We start from the raw sequence: 23,281 nt of genomic DNA on the forward strand, positions 1-23,281 counted from the left end.
AGATTTTAGAATGTATGATTGAGTGAGGTTTAGGGTATTTCTAGACTTTGCAATGACCTTTTCATGCTGTATTTTTCATAAAAATAATTCCAGAATTTGAATGCACCTGACAACAAATTCTTCTCACTCAGCCCTTGTGAGTTCTTGCTGTCCATAAGGGTTCCCCTATAATCACTTCTGGCCTGATAGGAAATTTCACTATGGTGATATCCAAGTATGTGTACACTTCTTTATTCATGTCAGTCTCATGCTGTCACCCAAGCAATGGGAGGCGACATACCAGTGAAAAAAAAGCCAGCCATGCACATTTTCATCAGCTGGTTTATTCTGTATTATGGGAATGTTTGGGAACTAGGTCAAGAATCTACTTGCATTGCAAGGTGATTGTCTTTCTGGAAGAACAATCAGGAGAATCCAATCCTTCTAAGGGGATGCAGAAAGGAGGCCAGATACCTCTCAGAGAGGTTTCAAAGTTGTAGACTTAAGCCACAGCAGCAAAGCCAACCTGATTGTTGGCACGGTCAAAGACGGTGAAGTACTGGCGGATGAAAACATCACCCAGGATCCAGAGCTCGCCAGTGTAAGTGTCGACATCCATGCCCTCAAAGCCACTAACACAGACACCATCCTCCTGGAGAAGAGAGAAGAGGATGTGAGATGGGGAACATAGTGAGGTTTGCAGGGACTCAATGGTAACCATCAAGAGCTCCTTGTTCTGACTTCAAGTAGTGTGCCTAAAGGAGCTTCTGTCTCTGCTCAGGGATGTGGCTGTTGCTGCTCTGGGTTAGCCTGCAGAATCTCCTCTCTGCTCTCTTGGTGTACACAATTGCTAGGCACTGTATACTGTCATGGCAAGACACAGGACCATGATCTCAGTACTGTGTCTAGGGAGATGTCAGGTTCTGGGAAAGAGATTTGGAATGACCCAGGGTGCAGTGTTCAGATCAAGGGCAATAGCATAGCAGTCAGCCGTGGGGTCATCTCACTCCCTGCATCACTGAGCTCAGCCATGAATGCAGACTACATTCACCTGAGGAGAGGCCTAAACACAGGTAATTCTCACTGGGTAAGGTCAGCCCACTAAGAAAAACTGGTTTTGCACATGGATGTATAGAAGGAGACAGGAAGTTTCCTAAAACTCATTGGAATAAAGCTATGATCAGCACCACTCTGACCCCCAACCACATTCATGGTGGGATAAGCTGACACCTCTGGTTTTAGAAGAAAAAATAAAGCTGACAGAGGTAACACTTTGCTCAGCATTGAAAGGCAAGATATTGAGGCTCTGCAATCTGATTACAGGTGTCTATACAAACCAAATCCACTCTTCATGCAATCATTTTTTTTTTTTTTCGCCTCACGTTGTGCTTAGGGGCTTAATCCAATACTCATTCATGCACTCTTTGGGAGTTCACACTATCCACAGCTGTGCAAAGCAGGAGTCCCTCTGAGCCTTGGCTTCAGCTAGGAGAAGTGTCCATTCCCTCATGCAGAGGAGAATGTGTGGCCACTTTTGTGGGGGCTTCCAAGCAACTGGCAAGTGCTCCCTTACCTCCAGAATGTAGGCACTGGCAGGCACAGGGTACTGGACTCCATTGATGGTGTAGACAATGTTGGGCAGGGAGTACATGGAGGAGCAGCTGACAACCATCTGGAAGGTATGAGTGTAAAGAATTAGAGGGTTTAAGAAAAGAACAGGAAAAAAAAAGCAAAAAAGAATTAGCGGGTTTGATTTCTTGAGCATGATACTCGCACAGGTTGTGTGCTAGGTCAGATCCCTGTGTGACTTGCCTCGCCATCAGAGTTCTCAGAAGCGCCAATGTAGCTCTGGATGTTGGAAATGGCACTGGTGGGGCCGGTCAGCAGAGAGGTGCCAGTGTCCACGATGGCCTGGCAGCCATCAGCACAAGCGATGGTCTCCCCATCCATGGTGATGCTGACGGAGAGAGACCAAATGCTTCAATGAGTCCCCACCATTACACTTGTGACCCTAGGTAGCAGAACAGCTGGGAAGTCAGACTTCAATTAGACCAGGAATGGTTGGACTGAAACAGTTTCTCAGTTATTGGACTTAGTCCTAAAATGCATACCACAGTCTTCCTACAGAGACAGAATTTCAGATTATTCCCAGGTTGCCTCTATGCTATTGGATACTTGGCTTGCCATGCCTCGCCAAGTGTGCTGAGATGTGGTGAGGTGACCCAGACAGCAAAGAAGTGGATGTCCTGTTCCTGTTGTAGATCTAGGTGCCAGCGTAGACCTCTGCTTTCTTCCCTTTCTGTGAGGTAGTTTTCCTGGACTCTGTGTGTGTGGGGATTAACCCAACTTACTCCCAAATGTGCTGGTTGATCCAAGCAGATCAGGACAGCACATCATTGAAAGTCCACAAAGAAATGAGCTCAAAGATCATACCAGGACAGCAGGCAGCAGTGTGGTCTCACCTGTCCACGGTGATCTGCCAGTAGCCCTCATAAGAGACAGGCACCCAGTTCAGACTTCCAGTGTAGTAAGAAGAATCGATGCCACCAAACATGACCACGCTGCCACTGTCATCATCACTGTGGGAAGTGCAGAGGCAGGGAGAGAAGTTAGGCATTCATTCATTTATTAAGGCACACATTGCATATTTGCTGTGTACAGACCTGGAGTTCCCATTGATGGGGTACTTGTGAGAGCCAGAAGCTCTGCTCAATATGTAGCTGGCATGAGTACTTCTCTTGTAATGCCAGTTCTACACAGTGGTCCATACCATTTTGACTTTTCAAGTCCCTGTGTCTCAGAGAAGTAAGGTCACCTGGTCAAGTTCACATAGTTGTGGAGTTGTAGTCAAGATCGAACCTACAAATTTGTGTTCCCAATTGTGTCCTTAGCATGCTGATACTCACTGTTGTTACCTTGTGGACCACAAGAAAAGTGAATTTAGTGCAGTTGGCTCTTAAGGCCTTGTGGTGGTATGGCTAGTTCAGGCCTAGGGCTAGTTATTGTCAGTGTCTAAAGACATATTTGGTGGTCATGATTATGACTAAATAGGGCAGCAGAGGTTACTGAGGCACATGGATCAGAGGCCCATATTTAGTGCATGCTCTTCCATGTGTTGGACAGCCCCAATAATATGCAAATTACATATTTCCTTTTGAGCACTAAGGATGAGGGAACTGCTCCTCGAGAGCAAATGGATCATGAAGTCAAAATTAAACAAGTGATAACACTTACTGTTGTCAATAACTGTGAATGAGGACTGATTGTTAGAAAAAGGAGAAAGAACATGTGAACCCAACAGGGATATGACAATATTACTACCCCATTTGTGCTGTTCTAGACTTCAGTACTTCAAACGTTTCCCTGCTCTAAGCTCATTCCTAGGCATCCAGCCCTGGATAATCCTTTTTGGGTGAAGTGGAAATGATGTGTGTGGAAGAATCTCCAGGCTACCAACTTACGAGCTCAGGTAGACGGAGAAGAGATCCTGGGACACCAGGCCCTCATTCCACATGTTGTCAAAGACGGGTGTGGCATCAGAGGCAGAAATGCTGGGGTAGGCCAGACCCAGGATGCCATCAAAGGGAGCATAGTAGAGGAAGGAGCCGGGCTCAGACTCGCTCAGGCCAAAGATCTGGTTGGTGTCTTCAATGCCTCCAACCTGTGTAAGGAGGAAGGGGTGACAGAGATGATGTCCCCCATGAGCACATGTTCCTTGGAGTACTAGTGGACTCCAGGCTTGGACCCAGAACTAGTCTTCTTCCTTTTATCACTATAGGAGTACCCAATGTCCAGGGCATCAGGCTGTGAGAGTTGGAGAAACACTGCTTTCTGCAATGTTTGTATCATCCCACTGTACAAACCATTGGGCACTGATGTGTTCATAGGCACAGATGTGACTTGCTGTGTGAGGCTAAGATGAAATGGATGATCACTGGGTGGGTGGATTTTGGTCAGTCAAATGTATCCTAGAAATTAAGTGCCCAGACCTTGGACATGTCCCTAGCAATTGATGGAGCACCTGAAATTACATTGAACAGGAAGAAGAAGGGAGATGCTAATAGATAATTGACCAATTGTGTCCCTTCTCATTGCTTTCTTCATAACATTTAGCACCATATTTAGCTGAGGACGCCAGGAACGATGCATCTATGCATCATAAGCTCAGGCCGAGAATGTATGTGACAGCTCTGCCACATCTCTCCCCAATGAGGTTGCTCGTGTGATCACTGATATCACACTGTGAGAAAGAGTATGTTTTGGGTCATTCACTGAAGTCACCTAGTGTCTGGAAGGTGGCCCCAGGGACAGAGAATGGGAGGAGATGGAGACCCCAAGTGCTCACATTCACAGTGTCGTATCCCAGGATGCCGCTCATGCTGCCAGTGCCATAGGTGATGGAGATTGTCTCGCTAGTGGCCTCAAAGGTGGAGGAGTCATCAGGGTTGAACTGGTTATGGACACCTGCAAAGGCAAGGAGTGTCATCATTAACCTCCAGTTGTAAAGCTATGGAAGTGTATAGGCATGTGTTCTTGGAATTGGGTTTCTTTTCTTCTGTGGGATTATACAGGAGAAACAGGACATCTGACTCAAGATGATGTTTAAGATAACATTTAGAGATCGAGAGTCACCAGGTTCCAATCTCATCTTTTTGGTGCTCAGCAGAATGTCACTATTTAACCTCACAACTGAGTTTAAGTCCTCCCACATTTCCCAGCATAAGCAGAGTTTGGAAGTCTCGCTGTCCATGGTGCTGAGCGCTTCCACACAATGCCTGCTTGTGTTTTGGTGCCACTGATTCCCCAGTCATTTCCTCAAAGGAGGGAAATCTATACCTACAAAACTGCACCATGGAAAATGACAATACCAATAGAAAGTAAATTAAAACCTCAAGACAAAATCTGGAAGAGGGTAAAGCTGGAAAAGCTGATTTCCACTGACAAAGTCTCTTTCTTGGGCAAAACACTGACTTGTGTGTTCCTCTCTTTTCTCCATGATGTCCCAGCCCAACATTCATCCACTGTCTCATGTAGGACCCAGTGAGGCAGCCAGCCTGAAACACTTCATCACTGCATCTTTTAGACCTCCCACCCATAGGCTTTTTTCTGCATGAGGCCATCTGACCACCTTTTTCCCATTGTCCCTAGTACACCTGTGCCCAGTGCATGGCTCACAGAAGCCGCTTGAGTATGTCCTATTGCTTGTGTCCCTGAGTGACTCCAACAGGCTAGAGTGAAAGCTGTATGATGTCACTGAGTGGTTAGGGTTCTCAGCATCACCTGATGCTGAGTAGGCAGGAGTGAATGTTGAGGGGGTGTGGATGGCAGACACTCACTGCAGGCAGCACTGGAGCAGTAGACAGAGGGCACCCAGAGGTTGGAGGATCCAGTGTCAAAGATGACAGTGAAGTCCTGAGCGGGGGTTCCAATGCTGATGGTGCCAAAGTACTCAGTCTGTAGGGACCAGGACAGCACAGCTTGAATACCAGGGGTTTACCACACGCAACCTCCCATAATGATCAACTCTCTTCCCAATTCTTTATCTTCTCCTCCCTTCATCTCCCATTCCCATCCAGTGCTACCTGCTCCATGTCCCAGCTCTGGTCTCCACACCTCCTTGAAGTCTTTTCTGACTGCTCCCTGATTGCCTCTAAGTATTCTCTGCTGAGCACATTTACACCCAAGGCAGATGTGCTGTCCTCGCTCAGCTGGTGCCCTTCCTGTGTCAGTGTCACACTTCTCAGGGGATGTGGCATAACCTGGAGCACAAACTAGGCAAGGCTCAGCTGTTCATTCATTAACTGGCTGATGAGGAGACATACAAGTCACTAACACTGTAATTCAAGTAAATCATTTTGTCCCTAAAACTTTCTGTGAACAGCAGGTTTTAGGAAAGGAACAACGTTTTTATTCTCAGAGTCAACATTTCCCCATTGCTCACTCTGCTCCAGTATCCCAGCCTTTGTACTGTTCCTGGAAGTGAAAAGCTTCAGGTCATGCCAGCATCTTTGCTCTGTGTGTTTTGCCAAATCCATGTCCCCTTCACCTCACCAGCACCACCATGCTTCCTTCCTTCCTCATCTTTGTCTCACACTCTTCTGCAACCCACAAATGCACTAGGCCTCTCTTAGACCTGTGGCCAAAGGAGACTTCATGCTCCCTGGAAGTCCCTTCCTTTCCTGGGAACTCCAGTTGTTCCTTCACTGCCCCTATGAGCACTGCCTGTCCTCAAGGAGCCATAGTCTCAGAAAGAGAACTCTCAGTGAATGGCCCCGAACCCAGTGTTCCTCTCACTGGGTTGATGAGGTTCAATGAAGTCATTGTTTCCTCTAGGGAACTGTGACTTTAAAGCTCAATGCTGCCCTCTGCTTCCATCACAAGCCTGGGTCTAGAATGCAGCTCTCAGATTACATAACCACTGAAACAATGAACAACTGAATGAAGGACATGGGAAAGGACCAACAGTGATTGTGATTCCCTACAACTTTGAGCTTCTGAGGTCCAGGGAACAATCCCTGACCGTTATGCACGTGTGTTGCATGCCCCTGTGCTGCTACCTCAGTCCTTATTGCTGCCCCTTCCACTGCCCATTCACTCACATCCAGGTAGTTCTCCAGGCTCTCAGAACCAGAGGCCAAGACATCTTTGGGGAAGTACTTGGAGGCCCGGTTGAGGATGTGAGTCTTCAGGTAGTCCTTCAGCAGGCCCTTCTCAATCAGGTTCTTCCTCAAGGACTTCTTTCTGACCAGGGGGACCCTAAACAGAACATCGGATCATGTATGATTAGGAGATTATAGATAATTGGTCCCGGGTTTTAATTAGGAGATGCTGCAGAAGCCTGAGAAACTAGACTAAGAGACACCTGTTACAGAGCACTGCACAGAGGTGAGGTCACAAGATAATTTGTGATGGGGCTGACATCTAACCTCATCTGTCCTCCAGGTCTGGGTTGTAAAATACATCACAGTGTAGCTTCCCATGGTGGCAGAAATAGAGGCAAGGAAGGGAAAGAACAGATGGTGGAAGACTGAGAGGAAGGAAGGAGGAAAGTTGCAGAGGAAACACAAGGAGCACAGGAAGCCTCAGCTGGCTGGGAAGCCTCAACAGGCTGAGAAACCCCTGGAACCTGTCTTCCTGGTGCTCAAGCCCAGACTCACTTGTGCACAATGCACTCAGAGAGTGCCAGCAGGCCAAGCAGCAGTAACCACTTCATGGTTCTTCCTGGCTCCTGAGTCCGTGCAGAAAGCAGGTCGAGTGGCAGGTGTGCAGCAGCAGGCAAGAGCCACGGCTTATATAGGGGCCACTTGCTGACTGTAATAGCCCTTATCAGGCATGTCAATGCCACCTGCTATCACACTTAGCAGCAAACAGAATAGTCACTGATAAGATTTGCTGCTCGGTGTCACGTTCTTAGTAGTTGCTTATTGAATGGTAGTTTTCCACTATACCCTGCATCCCATGGTTTGGAGTGCACGTGGCAAGAGTTCCCAGCCATAGAGTCATGACTATTACTTCACAAATGAGAATAGCCCATGTTATGACTTCCACAATTACTATTTTGAATAAATTATTCAGCAGTGCACTGAGCACAACATTGCAGCAGTGTTGCAGAAGCTCATTGTCCCCCAGTTTGTCCTAATGGCACAGATGGTTGGAATGCTTAGAGCTGCCTGAGGTGATTGAGGTCCGTGCTGCTGTGTGAGCCCACATGGAGAATACCGGCAGTGTTCTGTGTATCCTAGCAGGTCTCGTTTTTCAGTATAAATAGATTCATGCTTGCTGTTACTATAGGATGTATGTGTGTGGAAAAGGATTTGTTTTCTCACCCTGGTAGCTGGCTCAGCATTCCCTCACCCAAGACATGCACACCCGAATTCTCTTTTCTAAGGTGGGACATAGCATCCGCAATCTCTCATGCTTCACTGAATCATAAAGAAATTCTTTGCTATGATTGGTTTCATACTTGGTCCTCAGACTCTGCTCAGCTGAGGAGTCCCATGGTAACATCTGTGGGACTACAGCAGGCCCATGTCCCTACTGGGACTCCCAACCAATCTGTCAGCAATCATGTCCCAAAATGGTGTCCCATAGTCTTTTCCCAAATACAGAAGCTTTTCAAAGAGGTCTTCTGAAGGCAAAACCAAAGTCACCAACATGTTGTGAGACCACAGCTCAACCCCATGGGATGGAGGTTGTATCTCCAAGATCTCCCAGCTCTCCCTCTGAGTTCCACCATCCGGCTGCCTAATTCTGTCGTCAAAATTGTACAGTAAAGTATGCTTCCATGTCTCCTGTTCGTCAGTCAGAAAATTCACTGATCCTGAGCAAAGGGCTGTGAAAATCCAGCTTTGTTCCTGTCAAACTTGTACCTGGATCTGAACTAGGGCATGACTGAGGTTAGGGAGCTGCTAATGGGATCCTGTGTTCTCTTCCAACAGAGAGAATTGAACTGAATCCACTTAGGTGAAGGTTCCTCAGCAGGTGTTGGAGCCCACAGAATTGGTTATTGGGAGTACACAATACATCCTTGCACATCTGGCATCAGCCATGAGCTCTGTGGGATGAGCTGTGGGAAACCCAAATCCAAGACCTCATGAAGCTCTGTGTGGGATTTATGACAAGAAGATTGAGATGCCTCTGACTCAACAAGGGCTGGCATAAGAAAAGGAAAGAGTAGGAGTATGAAATGAGTAATTTGTGATTCTGGCTAGTCTTGTAGTTCCAGAATAATCAAACTGGAGTATGTATAGGTTGACGCAACTGTTTGGTTTCTGTGTAAACCTTCATGATACAATGCTCGAATTTCATTGAGTGTTTCCACTTTTCTGAATACTTTCAGAGCTGTGCTCCTTTGTTTCCTCTTAAGATCATTATTTTTATTGTCTCAACATTGACTCAGTGTGTGTTGGGGTGGTAAGATTTGGTGTTCATCACAAGTTCTTCTTAGCAGGCACTGGTGCTGGTGGGACTGGTCCCTGTCTCTCAGAAGAGCTGTGGTCCTGGAATGCTCTTGTCCCACCTGGTTCCCGTCATAGGTCAGCATGTCAGTGAGCATTCCATAATGGCCACCCCAGGGGCTCTTCCAGCAGCACTCTACTTGATCTTCATTATGTGTCAGAGCTCTTGGGAGAGAGATAGGAATCCTAATTCAGGCCTCTCTGATCAGCAATCAGGAATACCCATGACTTGCAGCAAAGAGTCCATGCAATCTCGCTGTGCCAGGCTGGACCATGGAAAGATTGGACAAGAATGTTTACTAAGCCATTAGTCTTGCCCAGCACCCAGTTTGGCAGTGCCTGGCCTGAAGGGGTCCAGGGCATAAGATCTCTAATGCAGACCTCCACCTGCCAAGGTCCACAGTGTTCAGTCCTGATATATGGACATATCATATGAGGCAATGGAAAGAAACTGAAAAAAAAAAAATAACCACTCCTGATAGGCAGAGATGAAGTGCTTAGGTATAACAGGTGCTATGGAGCTTGCTGATCATCCTGAAACAGATGGACCCCTTGATCTTTGCGTCAAGGTCTCAGCCTGAGGCATGGTCTTCCACCATGCAGGAAGGCTGTGCTGCACTGCTCATCCCCACAAGTGGCTTCACTTCCAGAGCTGTGGGAGAAATGTTCACTTTACCTCTATAAACTGATGCGTTTGATTTCAAGTATGCTTTATAACATGAGGGGCTTGCATGAGTTCATGCAAAGTGCAGTTGAGTGGAGAGTTCTTCGATGCCAAAGGTTTGAAGTCTGTGCTTAGGTTTTTCTTAGTACACATATACCACAAATGTGTTTACCTTCTCCCATGCATGGTTATTGTGGATAGAGTGTAGGGAAGAACAAATTGACAAGCAGATGCTTAAAGGAATGGTTAAGATGCTTCTTGGAATGCCCACATTGCATATTACAGTTCCTGGGTCCCCATCCATGTTCTCTTCCCAATTCTGGCTTCTTTCAAATGTGCACCCCAGATGGCAGGAAGTGATAGATGTATTGAGTACTTGGGCTGTTGCAACTGAAATTAATTTCTGAGCTCCTGGCTTTATCCAGGTCCATTTACTGGTGTGGCAGGCATTTGGGGAGCAGCCAAATGATTCTTTCTCTCTCTCTCGTCTGTCTTAACTCAAAATATGTTTAAATCTTTTAAAAATGACTCCTAACCGCACTATCCAGTACTGACCTCCTTTAATGTGAACGAATGTATATGTTTACTTATAAATAAGGCACCATACAAGAGAGACCACATTGTCTTATCACATGCTTATATTTTGCTCAAATTCTTGCGTTTTCGCTTTGTCTGCAAAAGAAAGAAATAACTGCTCATGTATTTTCCAGGTGACTACTTCTAACTCTACATCATTATTGACATTTATTTTTAATGCTTGTTTTTTATCAAGTGTCAGAGAGAGGGAAGGGAGAAGGGGAGAGAAAATGTGTGACAGAGAGTATGTGTGATTGCATGAGAGAGGGAATCAAACAGCTGGTTCACTGCACAAATGGTCACAAAGGTGTTATTGGTCCCTGTTGAAGCCATAAGGGCAGAACATCATTCAGTCTCCCAAGTGAATGGCAGGGGTCAAGGTCTTATTTCATCTTACACTGATTTCCCACGCACCTCAGAAGGCCTAAATCAGAGCTAAAGAACCAGGAACTTGAACCTGTCATCCATTAACTGATACCAGTGTGAGAGGATGTGGCTTACAGCACCACACCACAACACCAGCCCCTAAACATTGCTTAAACACAGTGTGCACAGAAAAGGCTACATGCTGTAATCTCATTTGATTTGCATAAACTGAGTACATCCATGAATATTAGATTGTTGTTGCTGTAGTTATCTACTTGAGGCAGGTAACACTGTAAGGAAAAGATATGTGATCTGGATTATGGTGGTAAACTCCTGCTGTTGTTCAGAGAGACAACCCTGTTCAAACCATGGCACCAACATCATGATCTAGGTAGAGACACAGCAGCACAAGTGTCCCAAAACTCTCTCACACTTCTGCCAGCTGACAACAGCCTTCTAGCCCAAGAGTATAAGTGTTGTCACTGCAAGCAACAAGGGTCCCTTTGCCTATTTGTCCTCTTGATAAATGGCACTGTGTAAAACATGCTGATGTGTCTCACTCTTTCTTTCTTTCTTTCTTTCTTTCTTTCTTTCTTTCTTTCTTTCTTTCTTTCTTTCTTTCTTTCTTTCTTTCTTTCATGGCTGACAATGATGTTCCTAAGATTCATCTGTGGTTTAGTTGGGGAGTTTCCATGTGGGGTTCATGTAAGCAGTGCTGTATGAACATTCTAGTAGATGTGTTTCACAGCACATGTGCATACTTTGTTTGCAAAGAGGGCATTTCTGAATTGTGGAGGAGGCATTTCTGGATTGTGTAGTAACTGCTGCACAGCTTCTCAAAGTGATCATGTTGTTAACTTATGCCACCTGCTCCTTATGGTAGCTGCAGTTGTATGTGTCAGCCACTTTAACCATTCCAGTATGTGTAAGGAGAAATATTGTATTATTTGTTTCTGAGGCTCACCATTCAAACACACACACACACACACACACACACACACACACACACACACACACACACACAGAGAGGGATTCCATCCTGTTGTGGTTTGGGACCAGACGAAGATATGCACCAAGTGTTATGCAGGTAACCCACATGGGTGACAGCTGCTCAAGCCCTTGGGCCATTACTTATTGCTTTCCTGGGTGCACAAAGATAAAGCTAAATCATAGTGCGGCTCTCCAATTTCAACTGGTGCTCCAATATGTGAAGTTATGGAAGTCCCACGATGCCTTTCTGACCCCCAAGCCAGACTGCCTCTCAGAGTGAGAAAGCATATTAAGCCATAGTGTCATTTAGAATTGGAAAGATGAAAACATATCTCTGTTCTGTGCTGTAGTGAAACTGGCAATACACTTGCCTCACCTTCCCAGGGATCCGGAGCTTCGTCTACATGCGTGCATGTAAAGGGACCAGGTCCACAGACGGACTGAGAATTTGGGGGCACAGGTGCAGGTGGCCTCCGAGGGAGCTGCTGCCTGGTTGTTGCAGTATCCATAGCTGGATGCTTTGCCTCCAGGCTTCCTTGCTCCTGCTTTTGGGTAATGCTCTTTCCTGGGCAGTGCATGTATCTGTTACATAGACACCTGCTGACAGGGCCCTCACAGACAAGGCCAAGACTCTGCCCCTTTAGGGCTTGTGTGCCTGTGGGATGATGTCCCCACAGGGGCATCTCCTGTGAGGTTGACTGTTGTGATTGGTAGCCAGTGGTGACCTGTGTTTTGCCAAGAATCTGTCAGCTGCCATGAGCAGGGACTTTGCACACAATCTATGTCCTGTAGTTGAGCTCAGGGGCTTATTTCCAGTGCTTCTCAGTTGTTTGTCCCTACCCTTTCCACACTAATAGGGCGTGCTTCCTCCCTGTGTCTAGGATGAGTGAGACCAGCCGCCCCAGCCAAGGCTTCCAGCTAGGATCTAGGTCTCACAGGTCCAGTGTCCTGTGCCTGATTCAGACGGCCACTACCAGGGCAGGAAGGTGGTGAAAGGTCAGGTACTCCCCTGAGCCGTGTGAGAAAAGGGCAGTGGCTGTGTGGAGGATGTGAGGAGGCATTGCTTGAACTCACAGCTCAGTCCCTGCTGAGATCCTAAGCCAAGTGGGCACTCCGGGGTTGATGTTCCGTCTCCATGTGCCTGAAACGCTATACACTTAGGATTTTCACCGGACCCATTCTCATTATATGTAGAAGGCCTTAAATGCTGCTGGTTTTAGTTTATAAACCTTTTATTTAAGATTTACTTATTTTCTCTTGAGTGCAACTTTACAGAGAAGGAGAAAGAAAAATCTTCTATGTGCTGATTGACTCCCCAAATGGCCTCAACAGCCTGAGCTGAGCTGAGCTGATACAAAGATGGGAGCTACTTCTGGGTCTCCCACATGGTTGCATGGTCCCAGGCCTTGGGCTGTCTTCTGCCGCTTTCCCAGGCCACAGGCACAGAGCTGGATGGGAAGTACAGCAACTGGAACACAAACTAGCACCCGTATGGGATATCTGTCCTTGGACGTAGAGGACTAGAGGAGATAGCATACCAGCTACAGTTTGTAAACTTTTCAGAAAATAGTGAATTGCTTCAACGATTTTTAGTTATAATTTGCTATTAGAAAATGTGTCCCTTACGTCAGGACAATGGCTCAATTGACTACTCCTCTACCTTCAAACACTGGTGCACTACATGGTACCAATTCATGTCCTATCTGCTTCTCTTCTCCTCCAGCTCCATGCTTATGGCCTGGGAAAACAATGGAGAATGGCTCAAGTCCTTGGAACCCTGCACCCGAATAAAAGACCCATAAGAAGCTCCTGGCTTGTGGCTTCAGATAGGCTCTGCTCTGGTTATTGGAGTCATTTGGGAGTAAATGAGCATGTGGAAAGTCTTTCACTCTGAAATTCTGCCTTTCCACCAAAAATAAATAAAACCTTTAAAAAAACAAAAAACAAAATAAAATATGTCCCTTAATCTTCTATAACCTCCAAAAGGTGTGTTCTGTCTTTGTGTGAGTGTAGCTCTATGGCCTGTGGACTCCCATTTAGCCCAGAAAGTCATCAGATTTGATGGATGAGTTGTTTATAGATTTATTTCCTTGTAACTACTGCACATCCCTCTGCAAGCTGGCCACTGTCCTTGCACTGGAACACTTGAGATGATCTGGTAGCCAATGTGCCGGGTGTTCTGAGCATTTTGCCTGTGTTAGCTCACTCACAAGCTGGCACCAGTGTCTGGGCACAGTGTTTGCTGCTCTCTCTCTCTCTCTGTTTTGCAGGTGGGCAAATAGGGACTGTGATAAGATAACTTTGCAGCGGGGAGTGTTGGGCTTAAGTCTGATCTTTCTTGTCCTTGATCCCATGCTCCTCAGTGCTCTGCTGTCTTACCTCCAAGCAAAGAAACTGAGTCCAAAGTAAGAGGAGACATACAGAGCCCAACCTCATTTTGTGGACATAATGCTTAGGCTATTTGCCGCATGCCCCCCTCCCAACAAGACCTCCCTTTAAAGAAAGTAACTTCTTAATGCAGTACATAGAACTCCTATGCCATATGACTCACAGTTCAGAAAGTATGGTTCTGTGAGATGCATCCTGTTTGGAGAATGTGCTATCAGCCTGACAGTGGCGTTTCACCTAGGACCATTTCAGCTTCTGAATTTGTCTCACAACAACTGTCTCCCACTCACCACTGCAGTGTTCTTTCTTCTCCACCTGTTTCTCTCTCTCTAATACTTCTTCCATATCCTCTGCCTTGCCTTCCTTTTCCTCTGCGCACTCCAGCCTGTGGATGTCCCTTGCTCCTGATTGAGACTGTAATACAGTTTTGACTACAGTTTCTATACGCAGCAATGGGATCAGAGCCAAATCAAGTAGGAGCTATGTTCCCTGCACCAGGTCACACGATGAGTCTCTGGCAGAGCCACTTGGCTAAGCTGTCCTCTTCCTTTCATGGTTCCTTTAGGACCTTCTCACCCTGGAGGTAGGAATAGGTGCTCAATCAGGATGCCAGTGGCCCCTCAGGTTCTGGTGTCTGGTGCATTCACTGAAACTTGTCCAGAGAAACCTCGACCTCCAGAGGGCACTACCTTGCATTGGTCTCTGCCTCTCTAGAGTTCTTACTGTGCAGAGAAGAGAGGCTATCTAAAAATTACACCTATAGTAAACTATTCTTTTGGTGCAAACATAATAAAATCAATGCATAGTTTTTAAAAATATATGTATTCCTCAGCTGTAGGCAACTGCCTGGGTGTCCTTGTACCTAGCCATGTTTTACACTGATGTGAGAAAACCATCCAGTAGCTGGTGAGAAATTCTGGGCCTGATTAATGCCAAATTTGTGTTAGTTATATGAGTAAGTTGACATATTTGCTTATTCTTTCCTTTTTTCTTTCTTTCTTTCCCTTCTTTCTTTCTATCTTTCTTTCTATTTTCCTTCGTTTTTCTTTCTTTTTTATATTTATAAACTGTTATTATTATCATTTTATGATACCATTCCATAGGCCCCTCAGATTTCCCTTATTTCCTCTCCAACTCCCTCCCTCCCTCACTGAGTTCCCCTGTCATTACTATAGTATAGTTCTTCATACACAGTCATATGTCCATCATTGCAGGCATGGACATTGGCAGAGAGTCCAGCATCCTATAGTCAAGATAGAGTAAACAGTTTCATTGGGAGTCCATCTTTGATTGGAAGTAAAGTTGCATACTGCATTGTATCCTCACATCTGGATATGATAGTCTTCATTACACAGTTAGTATACATCCCCTTAAATGAAAAGCCACAAAACAAAATCAACAACAGACAGAAAAATAGAAATTAACAACACCATGAAGTTAAATAACATGTTACTGAATGATTTAATCAGAAGAAAATGTTTTGAAGGGATGAAACTAAAAAAAAATCAAAATCCATAAAATATGGTTTCCACTGATCTTTGTTGGTGAAATGTGTCTCCTGTAGGCAACAGATAAATGGGTTTTGTCTTTCAATCTAGTCTACTAATCTATGATGTTTGATTGATGAGTTTAATTAATTTACATTCAGGGTTAATAAGAATGGGTTGTAATTTGGTCCTGTCATTATAGCAATGGGTTGTTCACTGATGAAGTCTTCTGTTGTTATTTTACTGAGATGTTCTTCACATTTGCCTTTGGTTTTGGTGGGCGCTATTAATTTTCTCTGTCAAGAGAACATCTTTAAGTATCCTTTGTAGGGCAGGTTTGGAAGAGACATATTCTTTTAGTTTTTCTTTACTGTGGAAGGATTTTATTTCATTTTCAAAGACAAAGGAAAGTATTGCTGGGCATGTTATCCTGGGCTGACAATTTTTTGCTTTTAGGATCTAGAATATGTTGCTCATCTTTCTCCTGGCCTGTAGTTTCCTGTGAGAGGTCTCCTGTGTGGTTAATTGGCATTCCTTTATATGTCAATTGTTTTTTTTTTCACATGCACATTTAAGGATCTTATCCTTATGTTTAAGAGAAGGGAGCTTGATTATCATGTGTTGTGGTGAAGATTGCTTTTGATCAGCCCTACTGGGAGTTCTGTGCCCCTCCTGGATGTTGTTTCCCAATTCTTTCTCTAGATGAGGGAAATTTTCCTTTATTATTTCATTAAACACATTTGTAAACCCAACTGCTCTTTCTGCAGCTTCTGGGACTCCCATAATTCTTATATTTGGCCTTTTAAATAGTGTCTTTCAAGTCTTGAATACTTTTTTTGGCCTGATCCAGCTCTGCTTCTAGCTTTTTGTTTGTTTCGCTCTGATGACAGGAAATATCTTCTAATTTTGAGGTTCTTTCTTCTGCCTCCTTCATTCTATTTTGAGTACTCTCCACTGTATTTTTGTTGGCTCCACTATATTCTTCGCTTCTGATATATCAGCTTTCATTTGATTCATTTCCAGTGTGACTTATTCCTTGGATTCCTGGAATGCCTATTTTACGTGCTTCTCATTGTTGATAAGAAGTTTTAAAATGAGTTTTCTGAATTCTGTATCTTCCATTTTCTCAATGTCATCCTCAGTTAACTCTGAGGTTGGCAAAGGGTTTTGCTATTTTGCAGGGGAGTCTTCAATAGTATTCATTGTGCCTTTATCTCTTCTTTTGCTCTTGGTCATTGTACTTCAGGTTATCAGATTCTTCTCCTTGTGGCAGGTTTCTAAGCTGTGTCACCCACAGGTCTACAGTTCGATTTTACTTATTGCAATTGGTACACTGCTCTTTCTTTGCAACCAATTGTGCCACTCCCTCCAGTGAGTTCCAGGTCTGGGTTATTTTGTTAGGTTTCCACCATGGTCTCCGTATCCCTAGCTCCTGGCTCACTAGTCTCCACCTTCTGTGATACCATGCCAAGTCTGCACCATTGTCTGTACAACCTTTCTCCCACTATCGGTTGGAGCAGATCCCAGGATTAGGGAGACACCAGGTGTCCTATATAGCTAGGTTGTTGGTGATGCTGATCTTGCCAGAACCTGTTGGCCATTAGATCTGAGGGCCACACAGACCTATTTTCACCCATACAACGCTGTAGTCTGTATTATTTTCCTGTGAGACAAGTGCAATGCACTGAGCTCAGTGAGTGCTGCCAAGCTCAGTGCATGCCGAGCTCACTGTTGATCCCTGCAGTCTTAAATTCTTTGCCACACTATAAGAAATGGCACCTGATGTGCCACTACTAGCATTCTTCATCTGTTGGCCATGAGGTCTGAGGGCTACCTGGCCCTATCTTTGGTGTAACTTGTAGTATGCCACGTTGCTGCAGTTCACTGAGCCAGAAACGAGTTCACTCCCAGCTCAGTGCCTGTGCAGTACTGTCCATAGCCCTTGCCCCCTTAAACAAAATGGCAAATAATTTGTCTCTAGGAGGTAGGCTGGGCTGTGAAGTTCACCCTTTTCCTGCACCACCTGTCAGGGATCTGCCGCTCTGTCTCTGCTCCTGGCCAAATCAAACAGACCAGCAGGACAGGCAGTTCTTTGGGTTCACCTCCGGAGCTCCAAATGAAAGTCCCTTCCCACCTTGTTGCTGATGGAGTTCTGACTGCCTGTGCAGTTGAAACCACAGTTAGCTGAATGCCTCTGGGGTATCAGTCACAGAAACACCACACCTTTTTGTCCACTGCTTTCCTGTGTCTGTCAGTTTCCGCATAACCCTCTGCAGTTGTTCTATCCTCTCCTATTTCCTGGAATGTGCCCTCTCTACTACACACTGGCTAATATTTCTCTGTCAGTTTAAATGTGTCCTTACCTATTCCACCATCTTGATTCTCTCTTTCTTTCTCTAGGTGACATGTGGGGAAGGCAAAGAACACTCGATTGGGACATACCACCATGGCTCAGGCTGAAGGCTTGGGGGTGCTGTAGATTGCCCAGGGCAGAGGGTCTAGGGAAGTATGGGAGTGGTAGTGGCTAAGAACATGTTTTACAGTGACTTCTAGGGTCTTCCATGCACCAGGCCAATGTACTCCCAAGGGAAAAGGGAACTAAGTTGGAGTGGTTTAGAGGGGCAAAAACAGAGGGCATTTCTGGGTCAGGCCACCTGTCCAATTGGGAGACTTGGACTGGGTTAAATAGTATTACATGCCATGTTGGGGTCCGTGCAGTGGATGTGGGGGACAGGATGGTGTGAAGAGTATTGTTCCATTGTAGGTAGGGCTGCAAGGAACTTCCCGCTGTATGGCAGGGCCAGGGCAGATGCCTCTACAACCACCTGAATGCAGCTCCACTTCCCTTTGCATGGATACCGGACCACCCTACGGAAGAATTCTAATCCATCCAGGTATTGTTTGCTACTGTGAGGCTGGCTTTTTACACAATGTGAGCTTGGAGGTTAATGTCAATAATAATGTCTTACAAAAGGGCCTTCTATTATTCCTACTGTCTTGGCTGTCCCCATTGACCTTATGCTAATCAAGGGACCTATATTTAGGGTTTCATTCTTTCCTTGATCTTTAGGTTCTCCTTTTCTTTGTGATACAAGATTAAGTTGTAGAGTAAGAATTGTAGTAGGAATTTCTATTGTTTTTAGGTAAAGCAAACGGCAGAATTATCCTTAGAAGCACCCACTTGACTATGACGTAAAAAGTCTGAGCCAGAGTTTGACTTTTTCTGTATAAATAAAGCGGACAGCTTTCCCGCATTGTCCATTATGATCAAGGAATCCTATTGGTCTGTCTCTTTCTTTATTCTTTCTGCGCCTCTTCCACGCACACTTCACGAGTTCCGAACCCGGGCTGGAGCTGGACTCTGGCAATGCCACCCACTGGTGCACACATAATCTAAGACTAGAGGGAATTCCTGGCTGCGCTGGGCCACAGTAACCACCCAAAGTATCAGAGCAGGAAGTGGACCACATCAGGCCATGCCACAGCACCCTCCAGAATGTGAAATAACTGAATCTGAGGGCTAAATATATAGTGGACTTAAGGGCGCTCATTTATGGGAATGCAGCATCCACTATTTCACATGTAGAATTGGGGTGATGGCATGCACAGAACTCACCTGACAGGAACCCACCTGACATTCACAGCAGCAGGAGCTGGCGGGAGTCTGGCAAGGCCAGGTAGAAGCATCCACTAGCAAACACAAAGACCAGGTAAAATATGTCTACTGCATCAGCCAGCCCACATGGGATCCAGAGCTGGGAGAAGGCAAGTCCAGTCCAGGCTGGATTACAACACCTGTCAGCATATGTATGGGCCAGATCTGGGCGGTATTGGGGATGGAGGGAGGGTCAGACTGGGCCAGGTCATAGCACACAATGGCATGAGCAAGAACCAGGACAGGGTATGAGATGGCTTTTACAACCAACGTGAGCTTAAGAGTTAATGTTACTGAGGATGTCCTGGTGAGTGGGCCTTTAACTACACACAGGAGTATAATTAAGTCTGTGCTGTTTTCCCATTGCCAGAAAATCTGGCCCAGATATTTATCATGCTTTCTAGGAAATGGCTTGATAAGAGGGACCCTAAAAGTTATCCTGTTACTGTGACCCTAAAGGTCATTCTGCTATGACAAAGAATATAGTTACTGTGACCCTAAAGGCCATCCTGCTATGACGAAGAATATAGCTACTGTAACCCTGAAGGCTATCCTGCTAAGGCAAAAAATATAGTTACTGTGGTCTTAAAGGTTAGCCTGTCCTTGCAATTCTTTAGAATATAGAAAATGTAGTTGCTTTAGTTGTTTTCATAAATTTTTAGCTAGAGGAAATACAGGGTAATTTCACTAACATCATAAAGATATATTTTTGATTATTGTTTGATCACTTATGAAGTTGTAGAGCCTGCAGTTGTAGAGGAATGTAATGTTTATAACTTTTTGTCTTAGATCTTCATGTTTTTTCTCTCTTGATGTATTTCTCCCATTTAGTGATAGATAAGTTGTAGAATAAGAATTGTATTAGGAGTGTATTACTGCATAAGATGTGTCGTCTACTGAGAAACTCTTGGTTGCAACATTGGAATGGATAATGCCTTGCCTAATACTGAAACAATTTGTAGAATTGTCTTTGGAAACACTCACTCATCCTTTGTAGAGTTGAAACTTAAATAGAGTAACTTAGCTCATTGCTAACTGCAATTCTTTCTGCCGTTATTACCCTTGCTTTAACAAACTGTGTGAGCTTACAGACCTAATGGCCAACTAATGTCAATTACCCCGATCCCCATAGACCAAGGCCCCAGACCTTTTAACTCATACAAGATAGGGGTCTGGTTGACACAGGCGGCGCCTAGGTTATAGCCCAGACCTGAGGAGAGCAGATGAAGACTGACAAGCCAAGATAAGCAAGGAATATGGAATCCTTCCTCAATCATTTCTCAAGAAGTTGTAAATTGTGCCCCCCTGAAGCTATGTCAATATGCCCCTAAGAAAAAACTTTGTACTGCTTCTGTATAAATAAAGCGGACAGCTTTCTCGCTTGGTACACTACGATCAAGGAATCCTGGTGGTCCGTCTCCTTTCTTTCTTTCTCTTCACGCCTCATCCACGCACCCTTCCTGAGTTCCGGACTCAGCTGGAGCTGGACTCCAGCAAGTGGCGCCCAATGTAGGGCACGAACCCACGACCCTGAGATTAAGAGTCTCATGCTCTACCGACTGAGCTAGCCGGGCCCTGCCAGTCAGGGAGCTGTTCTCTTCACACCTTCGTGTTATTCACACCTACTGCATGGACCCCATCAGAACCTGACCTACATTGGCTGGTGCACGCAAGAGTCATGTCTGAGATCACCCCATTGAGGTTTCTTGGAGGAGTCAGACTCCAGCCACAAGGAAAAATCACAGGATGTGTTGTCACACCCTGAAGTGCATGTTTCTGAACTCAACATCCTCACTTGCTGAACCTGTGTAGTGAATAACATGCCCATATGCACACAGGAGGCATGGCAGCCAGCGTAACTAGGCAAGCAGGGCACATGGACTGCCTTGTCACTGGATGGAAAGCAGAACAGTTTGGGCAATTCTTCTGGCCAAGATTTGCAGTCTGCGTCTATGATGCACAAAGGTAGATTGGTCAACGTTGGAAAGATTTTATACACCAGAACAATGAAGTCAACAACTTCTCAAAACATCTTAAAACCACTAAAGTAACAGCCTTGGAAAACTCCTCCCAACATCACCATCTCTAAGCCACCATCAACTGACACCCCCCCCTCCCTGCATGCCAATGTAGTTTGGCATGAAGGAGAAACTCCCTCCAACTCCCCTCTGGACACAAGAGAAAAGAAAAAATTGAAAGGTGTGTCATACACACCCTCCTTCATGCCTGATCCTACCCACTCTGTGGAACCAACCTGAGGCCAAGAGTTTAACCTGAGTCCCTCCTGTAGGTAATTGGGATTAATCGTGCTGATGAAGGTGCTGATGTTGGAATGAAGGGTGAGCAGAAGAGTTATTTGCCACCATCATGGTGGGTGTCATGACTACTTCACCTATGACTGAGTTTTCCCAAAGCAGAGCAAGAAAGAAGAGCTGGGATGAGAGTCGTGAGAAGAAGGCCAATCAAGGTGACAGTGAGCTGCTCACTGCTGTGGGTTCTCAGTCCTTCCGGAACTCAAAGGGGACTTCACAACCCTCCCCAAGGTGTGAGAGGCAGGGGCAGGCCTCCCTGATCTTGATCCTCACTCTTGGAGGCCTGCAGTACTCGTCAGGATTTTATTAGTATTAGGAAACCCCTGAGGAAATGGAACCTTAAAGGAAAAGGAGATATAAAGTATTCACACTTTTGTGAGCTGTACGTGGATATGGATGAGCCATGGCTGGGCTGAAACATCCAACAACAAGAACCAGAATGGGGTGAAAGCAAGCCAGGAAAAGCCACTGTTCCTGCTAGGACAGGAGGTGAACTGAGTAGGGTTGGCTCAAGGACCCCCTGGTGTGCGCAAAATCTGGCATTGGGAGAGGTTCTGATGGAGGAGCCTGGGCAACTCCTCTGGCAGGACACAGTCCCTGCAGGTAAGCGCAAGAAGCATGATAGGAAACAGCCCAGAATAGGCCATGGAAAGTTTCCCACTGGCACACATTTGGCGTGGATCAGGGGCAGACCAGGCTGAATCAGTTCATGTCATCCACTGGCAAATCCGAACACCAGAACAGAGTGTGGGTCGAGCCAGGTTTGGTCGCGACAAAACCAGTGCACAATGAAGAATGCCAGGGTGAGGTTGCCTGTACTGGATTTGACTGCAGCACCCAACCAGAACACGTGAGATCCAGGAAGGGAGAGGGCAGAGCTGGCAGGGGGATTAAGGGGCTCGTCCCCTCGCCGAACAGCTACTCCCACTGGAGAGCTTGGGCTGGGATGGGGACAGACCAGACTAAGCAAGGCTGCAACACCTGTGCGCTGCATGTGGACTAGATCAGGGAAAAGCCAGGCTGGGCTGATTATTCCTGCTGGTGCAAGCATAAATTAGAGTGGGTGAGGGATGTTTGGGCTTGGCCGCAGCATCAGCTGGCAGAAGCTGGCACTGGGGGCTAATTCTGTCAAGTCAAATCACAGAACCACCTAAAGAGTGCATAAACCGGGACTGAGAGAGACCTGGGAGGGAAAAAGTGGGTTCTCCCTTCCTGGGTCACTAGTCCCACAGGAGGGCATGAAAACTAGGACGGGGGCTGGGGTGGCTAGACAGAGAGGCACTCAACAACATCCGTGAGAGCTGGATGGTTGAGTTGGTTGGATGGAACTAAGCTTTAATACCCACTGACAAGTACAAGAGCCAAATGGGATGTGGGACAGACTGGACTAGTCTGCTATACATACTGGCAAACCAGGGTAGGTGGTGGGCCTGGTGGGTTATCGTGGGTCACCCCGACTAGGCTGCAGCTCCCACTGGTTGATGCAAGAGCCGAGTATGTGCTGGGCAGAACCAGACTGGACTGCAACACCCATTGGTTCCAGTGCAACTCGGGACTCAAAACAGAACCAAGACAGCAATTGCAACCACCAGCTGATCAGGGTGATGGACTGAGCCGGGCCCTGTGCTTGCTAGAACATACAAGAATCTGGTCTGGGAATACCTCAAGGTTTCTTTGGAGATCTCCCCAATCGAACTGCTGGACTCAGAACTCTAACCAAGAAAAGACAGAAGACAGAACAGGTCAATCATTCATCTCAGCTATATGTTGGCAGTGAAATAAGGGGCAAACGGAGACCTTATGATGGACCATATCAATCAGTGGACGACCTCATCAAGCGAAACTGGCAGCGATTTATAACTGGAGAACTATTAAAACTACTTGAGCAAATATCTCAGAGCATGCCC

General features: G+C 45.9%; 1 protein-coding gene and 1 non-coding gene across 2 annotated transcripts; both read right to left on the reverse strand.

Moving 5' to 3' along the window:
• Nucleotides 1–481: 481 nt before the first annotated feature.
• Nucleotides 482–7,192, reverse strand: LOC131480049 (pepsin-3-like). The gene is made up of 9 exons (XM_058662418.1): nucleotides 7,137–7,192; nucleotides 6,579–6,735; nucleotides 5,316–5,433; nucleotides 4,325–4,443; nucleotides 3,441–3,640; nucleotides 2,442–2,558; nucleotides 1,792–1,936; nucleotides 1,553–1,651; nucleotides 482–631 (listed from the first exon to the last, which is right to left on the reverse strand). The coding sequence occupies exons 1-9, from the start codon at nucleotides 7,190–7,192 to the stop codon at nucleotides 482–484; spliced, it is 1,161 nt and encodes a 386-aa protein (XP_058518401.1).
• Nucleotides 7,193–20,563: 13,371 nt separating this feature from the next.
• Nucleotides 20,564–20,636, reverse strand: TRNAK-CUU (transfer RNA lysine (anticodon CUU)). Its single transcript has one exon. It is a non-coding gene; the product is annotated as a tRNA-Lys (tRNA).
• Between the last annotated feature and the right edge of the window lie 2,645 nt (nucleotides 20,637–23,281).

This window comes from Ochotona princeps, chromosome 4 (assembly GCF_030435755.1).
Source record: "Ochotona princeps isolate mOchPri1 chromosome 4, mOchPri1.hap1, whole genome shotgun sequence".
Lineage (NCBI taxonomy): Eukaryota > Metazoa > Chordata > Mammalia > Lagomorpha > Ochotonidae > Ochotona > Ochotona princeps.